The sequence below is a fragment of the Macrobrachium rosenbergii genome, chromosome 48, assembly GCF_040412425.1.
Source record: "Macrobrachium rosenbergii isolate ZJJX-2024 chromosome 48, ASM4041242v1, whole genome shotgun sequence".
NCBI lineage: Eukaryota > Metazoa > Arthropoda > Malacostraca > Decapoda > Palaemonidae > Macrobrachium > Macrobrachium rosenbergii.
In genome coordinates, this window is record NC_089788.1 from 33,007,428 (window position 1) to 33,015,392 (window position 7,965).

At 47.1% G+C, this 7,965-nt stretch overlaps 1 protein-coding gene across 1 annotated transcript; it reads right to left on the bottom strand.

The window, feature by feature from the left end:
• Positions 1-1,494: 1,494 nt before the first annotated feature.
• Positions 1,495-2,310, bottom strand: LOC136831021 (craniofacial development protein 2-like). Its single transcript, XM_067090965.1, has one exon. The coding sequence runs from the start codon at positions 2,308-2,310 to the stop codon at positions 1,495-1,497; it is 816 nt and encodes a 271-aa protein (XP_066947066.1).
• Positions 2,311-7,965: the final 5,655 nt, after the last annotated feature.

Here is a 7,965-nt window from a genome sequence, read left to right on the forward strand (position 1 = left end):
TTGCATTGTTTGTAATTTAAGGGAAAGCTGTTTTGTTAGATTCCAAGTTTCTGCCCCATAGGTGACAGTGGGGAGGATACACTGATCATAGACTTTCCTTTTTAAGAGGATAGGAATCTTCTTATTTTTTAACACTGTACTGGCTCTTCCAAACGCCTGCCAAGGGTTATTCTTCATTTTATTTGGAGGCGTCATGTAGAGAGATTCATTGTCCAGGGTAGATGTAGTGGTCCACTTCCTCAATTTGTTGATTTTCAATTTCAAGTATGTCATCTGCATTTTCAGTGTATTTATTGCTCATGACTTTGGTCTTACAGAAGTTCATGTGGAGGCCTACTGATTTGCTTGCTTCATTTAGCTTGGTGAGCATTTATTGAAGCTCTCCTTTGGTGGGGGCAACGATAATGATGTCATCAGCAAATATGAGGTAACTTATGTATTCTCCATCTATTCTTATTCCTTTTTCTTGCCAGTCGAGTTGTCGGAAAGCTCTCTCCAGGCAGGCAGTAAACAGTTTGGGTGAGCTAGTGTCACCTTGTCTGACTCCTCTCTTGAGTTGGAATGGTTCTGAGTCCTTGTGGAGGCGAATAAATGATGTTGCATGGTCATAGATGTGACGGAGGACACTGATGTAAACTGAGTCAACTCCCTGTTCTTCCAGCGCTGACATGACCTCCTCAGTTTCGACCGAGTCAAATGCTTTGGTGTAATCTACAAGTGCTACCATTAGTGGGATTTTATATTCGTTTGTTTTCTCAATGATCTGGTTTACTGTTTGTAGATGGTCAATTGTGGAGTAGCCTCTTCTAAAGCCTGCTTGTTCCCTTGGCTGATTTTCATCAAGCTTACCTGCAATTTGGTTAGTGATAACTCTGGTGAAGATCTTATAAATAACATCAAGGAGGATGATTGGTCATTGGTTGTTCATGTCCCTGGGGTCACAATTTTTGTAGAGTAGAATGAGGATGGCTTTACTCCACTCTTCTGGCATTTTGCTCTTCTTCAGGCAACCATTGAATAGTCGCGCTGGTCTGACTTGGATTGGCTCATCAGCATCTGTTATTAGGTCCAATGTGATGTTATCTGGTCGCACCTCACATGCTGTGATCCCTGGAAAGTCATGAGATAGGTGTTGATTTTCTCTTTCGCAAAGATGGTAACAGGGTAGTTCTGAGGAGTAAAGCTTTTGGTAGTGTTCTCTTGCTTGCTTAACTATTCCATCAGGTTGGTTGTAAGGGATCCGTCTTCTTCTAGCACCCCTGTGAATTGCAGCTTCCCTTGGCCGAATTTTCTTTTGGCTGTTTCAAACCCTCTGCCCTGTTCAATGACATCTTAAATTATTTCTGTTGTTCTATTGCAAAAGTCTTGTTGTTGCTTTTTCTGTATAATTTTGTTTTGTTCTGTTGCTTCAATTTGCTCCTGCACTGTTGACAGGGGCTTGAGATTTATACGTTTTTTCATGAGGTTCTTTGTCTCTTCAGAGAATTTGCTGGTTTAGGAGGGCTTTCTGTCCTGGAACTTCTTTGCTACCTCTTTTAATGGGATAATGATGTTATTATTCAAGCTTTCAAGGTCATTTTCATTGCTGTTTTGGTCTTCTAAATTTTCAAGAATCTCGTAGCGGTTTTTTAACTCTATGTGAAATGTAGATTTGAGAGCTTCAGGTATTTTGATATGTTCTGGTCTTGAGAAGAATAGTTTTTGTCTTTCTTGTTTGGTGTTGATTTGGATTTTGCATCTTACCATCCTGTGATCACTGCCTACGTTGACTTGGTTCAGGACATCAACATTTTCAACTATATTATGTCTGTCTACAAGTATGTAGTCTATTTCATTTTGTGTTTCATGGTCTGGGCTTCGCCATGTCCATCTCTTGTTTTCACTCTTTTGAAAGAATGTGTTCATGATCTTGAAGTCATGTGCTACAGCAAAATTGATCAAGTTATCTCCTCTCTCATTTCTCTCTCCATATCCAAATTTGCCAATGCAGTCTTCATTCCCTTGTCCAATTTTAGCATTGAAATCCCCTATTATGATGTTGTAATGGGCTTTGTTATTATTTAGAGTGGTATATAGGTCATCATAAAAGTTATCCAGTTCCTTCTGGGACGACACTGATGTGGGAGCATAAACCTGCATGATTGTTAGTCTGTACCGCGTTGAAATTCTAAGAGTGACACTAGCTACGCTGTCAGCTGTGGCTGTGAACCTCTCAATGTTGCTCTGTAAGTTTCTGTTTATGAGAAATCCAACACCATTTTGTTTGCTTTCCTTGCCACTGTTGTAAAGCAGGTGTCTGCTTTGAAGCATTTGGTTTTCTCTCCTGGTCTTCTCATCTTAGAGATTCCAATAATGTCCCAATTGATGTTTTTAATCTCTGTTTCGAGGCTACTCAGGTGTATCTCTTCAGAGAGGATTCTTGCATTAATGTAGGAATGTTGAGCACTGTTTTTGGGGTGGGTAGTCGCCTGTACAGCACACAGTCCCTACCCAAATCTGACTGCGTGGTTGGGCCTTGATTTAAATCTGCTGACCCAACAGGAACGGCCGAATTTTGTCTGTGGTTGTAACTCATTTGGGGAGAGTGTGGGTCATACCCTGCGGCGCTGGCCCATGGTGAGTTGGTGGGGGAAGAGACAGCGAGAAGTGAAGTTTGATAAGAGATTGGACAGAAATTATAGAGGGATGAAAGAAATGAGGGGACAGTATGAGAGATAAAGATTTGACTCTGAACTGAAGGGCTGTCAAAACCCTTTAGATATTGTCTACCTATGTTACAGACAATAACCCCGTACAGAGACCTCCGACCATTACAATATTTTAAATGTAGAATGCATTAAGGCCAGGGGACCCTGATCTGGGCCACAATGGTTTTTTTAATATTCCAAAGAGCTGGATCATCTGCAGTACAGCTGTGTAATAAATAAGGAATATTTAAAGAGTGATAAACAAAACTATGCAATAGCCAAAAACAATTTTTTCTCATGATCTGCCTTAGGTCAGCGGGCAGATCACAGAGGCATACACCCTGTCGGTCGAGGACCTGATCAGGGTGGTGCAGCAGTTGATGGACTCCACGAAGGCGGCAAAGCGGGTGTCTGTGCCCATGCACCCTATCAACTGCCTCCAGCTGGAGGACCCCACCATGGAGGCCGTCAACATCGTCGACTAGAAAAGGCCATCCCACCAGCAGAAAGAGGGGCCGGGCTTTGCTATTACCACCGGAGGTTCGGGAGAGCTGCCCGGAGATGCAAAGCCCCTGCTTTTTCTTCCCTTCAAAAAAATGGGGAGGCAGCAGCCACCCACACAGGCCGCCATGGCAGCAGCAACTGAAACACCCAGGGGCACCACACCAGTAGGTTTTTACGTCTACGACACCGTCTCTGGTAGGATGATGTTGATCGACACTGGGGCCATGTGGTCAGTGTTCTCGCCTTCAAGAGAGGACCACAGACATCCGCCGGACCCGACTGCCTCCCTGACGGCAGCCAACGGGTCCCCCATCCTCTCCTACGGCACCAAGCTCCTTTTGATCTCCATCCTTGGCCAGAGATACAAGTGGAAATTCATCGTCACGGACGTTAGGACCCCGCTCCTAGGGGCAGACTTCCTTGCCCACTTTGGACTGGCAGTCAACGTCGGCCGCAAAAGCCTGTTGGACACCGAGTCCTGCCAGTCCCTGCCCTTGTTGCTGGGCCCCAAGGAGCCCACTGCCTGTTCCGTCGAGCCCCACCAATATGGTCCCTTTCTGAAGGAATTCCCGGAAATCTTCAAACCCGAGCTTCGCCAGGTGCCCGGGGACTTGCAAAACACGGGATATACCATCACATCAAAACAAAGGGCCCCCCGATGCACGTGAAGTTCCGACAGATTCCCCCACAGCGCCTTCAGGAGGTCAAGAAGGCCTTCGCTGAGATGGAAAGGATGGGCAGATGCAGAAAGGCTCCCGGCCCGTGGACCTCCCCCTTCACATGGTGCAGAAAGCAGACGGCACCTGAAGGCCCTGCAGCAACTACAGGCGGCTCAACCTTGCTACAGAACCCAACCACTACCCCCTGCCAAACATGCAGGACCTAACGGCCTCCTTCCACGGGGACAAAATATTCTCAAAGTTAGATCTTTTAAAATCATATTTTCAGGTACCAGTAGCGCCAGAAGACATCCCCAAAACCGCCATCGTCACGCCTTTCAGGTCCTATGTCTTCACCTTCTCCACTTTCGGCCTGAGGAACATGGGAGTGACCTTCCAGAGGTTGATGGACAGCATCCAGGGGGACCTGGACTTCTGCATCTGCTACGTCGACAATATCCTAATCTTTTCCAGATCTCGGGAGGAACACCTGCGGCACATCCGGCAGGTCCTACAGTGCCTGCCAGAGAGTGGCCTCGTCATCAGGTTCAACAAGTGCACCTTCAGCGTCAAGAAGGAGGAATTCCCGGACCATGAGATATCGCCATGGGGCATCTGCCCAATGTCGTCGAAGGTCGAGGCTGTCGAGAAGTTCCCCACCCCTACCTTCATCAGGGCCATACAAGAATTCCTCGGAATGGTCAACTACTACAGGAGATTCATCCCGGGGATCGCGCACACCATGGCCCCCCTGATGGAGGTCCTCAAGGGTCGTCCAAAGACCTTAGTGTGGGGCCTTGACCAGCAGATGGTCTTCCTCCTGATGAAGGCTGCCCTCACCAAGGCAACATCTTTGGCCCACCAGGACCCCAACGCTCCCCTCCAGCTAATGACGGACGCCAGCAACGTCACCTGCGGAGCTGTCCTGGAACAAGTCATCAGCGGGGCCGCTCAGCCCATCGCCTTCTTCAGCAGGAGGCTCAGCCCCACCGAGTCCCACCACAGCCCCTTCGACAGGGAACTCTTCGCAGTATACCAGGGGGTACGTCACTTCAAGTTCCTCCTGGAGGGGACGCCCTTCACAATTTGGACCTACCACCAGCCGCTGGTCCACACCTTCACGAAGCTAGGGAACGCATGGTCCTCTAGGCAGCAGCGGCACCTCGCGGCCCGTCGCAGAGTTCACCTGCACCATCAAATGCCTCCCCGGCAGGAAGAACCCAGTAGCTGATGCCCTCTCGAGGATCGAGATCGACGCAGTGCAGCTTGGGATCGACACTGAGGACCTCACCTGCGAACAGGCCGCTGACCTAGAGACCCCAGCCTACTGCTCAGCCGTCACATTGCTGAAGTGTGAGGACGTGCCCCTCGGCTCAGGAGGGTCAACACTGCTGAGCGACATGAGCACTGGCTGCCACCAGCCCCTGGTGCCCGCCTCCAGATGTTGGCTGGTCTTCGACATCATCCACGGCCTATCCCACCCCTCCGGAAGGATGGCGGCCAGGTTACCGATGGATAAGTTCATCTGGCACGGCATACGGAATGACGCAAAAGCCTGGGCAAGGCAATGCATGCAGTGTCAGGCCAACAAAGTAGGGCGGCACACCGAATCTGGGGTGGGCGAGTTTTCCCAACTGAAGAGACGTTTTGGGCACATCCACGTCGACGTGGTGGGTCCTCTTCCCCCATCAGGAGGAGCCAGATACCTTCTAACAGTCATCGACTGCTCCACCAGGTGGCCTGAAGCTACGCCCATGTAAGAAGCCACCTCCAGTCGTGTGCAGAAGCCCTCCTCTCCAGTTGGATCAGCCAATTTGGTGTCCCAGACCACATAATGACAGACAGAGGTCTCATTTTCTGGTCAGAGCTGTGGACCACCCTGGCATGCCTAATTGGGACCACTCATCACAGCAACACCGCCTACATCCCCGCAACCAATGGTGGAAAGGTTCCACAGGTCCATGAAGGCATCCCTCATGGCTTGTTGCTCCTCCGAGAATTGGAAGTACCAACTGCCCTGGGTCCTCCTCGGATTGAGAACCGCCCCCAGAGCCAACGGTGACCCCTCCTCGGCAGAAAAAGTCTACGGGGAGACCCTGGTTGTCCCAGGGGAACTCGTCGCAGAGGACAGGGACAACATAGCGTCGCAAAGGCTCTGTGACAGGGTTGGGAAGTTTGCCCCCCTGCCAGAGGACATACACCGACAGGATGTCCCCCTTCATGCCTCCCGGTCTGTCCTCCACCACCCATGTCTTCGTCAGGAATGGCTCTGTGCGGCCACCCTTAACCAGGCCCTACAGAGGACCTTTCCTTGTACTCGAAAGGAACAAAAAGGCATTCTGGGTAGCCATCCACGGGAGGGAAGACTGGATATCTGTAGACCGCCTCAAGCCTGCATTCCTGGAGGAGGACGTCGGAGGCAGTTCCCAAAGCTTCCCACAGGGTGTAGCAACCCCCCCGGCCAGCCCCTTGCGCTGGAAAACTTTGTGGGCGTCACCAGAAAACCCAGAAAACAGGCAGGGAGGCACCCCAACACACCGCTCCAGAGGGCGCCGGGGAAGGTGACCACCCCCCCAGTTGACATTGAAAAAGAGGGGCCCCTCTGTCGCCCCAGCAGATACCTGCTTTGATCAGACGTTACCTGCGACTTTAGGGGGGAGTATTGTAAAGTCCCCGCTCAACGAGTTCTCTATAATGAACATCCCGTTTTCTGCGGTGCCTTCACATTCGACCTTGGTCGACCGAACACAAATTATTACCATTATTGTGAATTGTGTATTTTATTGTCTTTTCAAGTGACCATGCATTATGTACATGTAATGGAGTATTTTTGTAACACAGCAGACATTATTAATCATTAAATGTTTTCTGTATGTACCTGTCTTATTTTTGTATAGAAATAGTTTGACCTCAGGTCACCTGTAAATCTTTGTACCTGCGGTCTCTGCGAAGTACGCAGATGTCTGCACGCCGCTTTATAAGCGGGTCGCTTCATCAATAAACTAGCAGTACTTGTCTTCCTGCTAATTACTTCGCACCTCTTTCACAAGTATGTTTTTTGTTTTATGAAGAATGTTGTTTACCTACTTCCATAGCTTGTTGACATATTTTATTGTTATCTGTGGCCCATATTGCTTTCTTGTATATGTTATTTTCTTAACTCTGTTTAGTACCCTGAAGATGACTGGAATAAAAGTTGGAAGTCTTGGTACCATTTCCTTTTATTTTCATGTGAGGACTTATTATATATATATATATATATATATATATATATATATATATATATATATATATATATATATATATATATATATATATATATATATATATATATATATATATATATATATATATATATATATATATATATAATGTAAAGTGGTGCTTCCAGGTAGAATTAAACAATAACCACATCAGCTGGGGAATCAGTGATGTCCCGAGTGCGAACAACTTCCACTTCATCAGCAACTTCATATACCGAAGTCAGGGCTGCTCCGCTCAATCACAAACTACCTGCCTCTCACTGCTACTTGCCAAGACTTCCAAATGATATTCTTTTTACCAGCCTATCGTTCCCCACCCTTTGAACCACCTTCCATTTTACTCATTCACTTCGTTACTTATTAATTTTTTTTACTGCATCTTTTTACTAACATTCATTTCTCCGTCTGTTTCAATGTGCTTCTATGTAATGTTTACACTTTTTTAATAAGCTGTCACACATTCATGCAATATGCAGTATGTTCGAATATATTCTTATGTGTGGAAATGTGTTTTGTGCGCGTTCAAGAGAGAGAGAGAGAGAGAGAGAGAGAGAGAGAGAGAGAGAGAGAGAGAGAGAGGAGAAACCTTGTTCTTGTTCCTTGACTACTAACAAAACGAAATGTAAACAGAGAACTTCGCTCTTTGAGTTGAAATGTGCTGAATTCTATGAACGACAATCTTCTCTCACGAAGGGTTGCGTGTTTTCTAAAGTATTAAAACGTTCATCAATATACAGACTACCTGAACTTACTGCAGTTCAAAAGGAATAAATATATAAGAAATTTTATGTCTATATATCTGCCTGTATTTACGTACACACACGTATAGGTGTGTATGTATATGCATATATA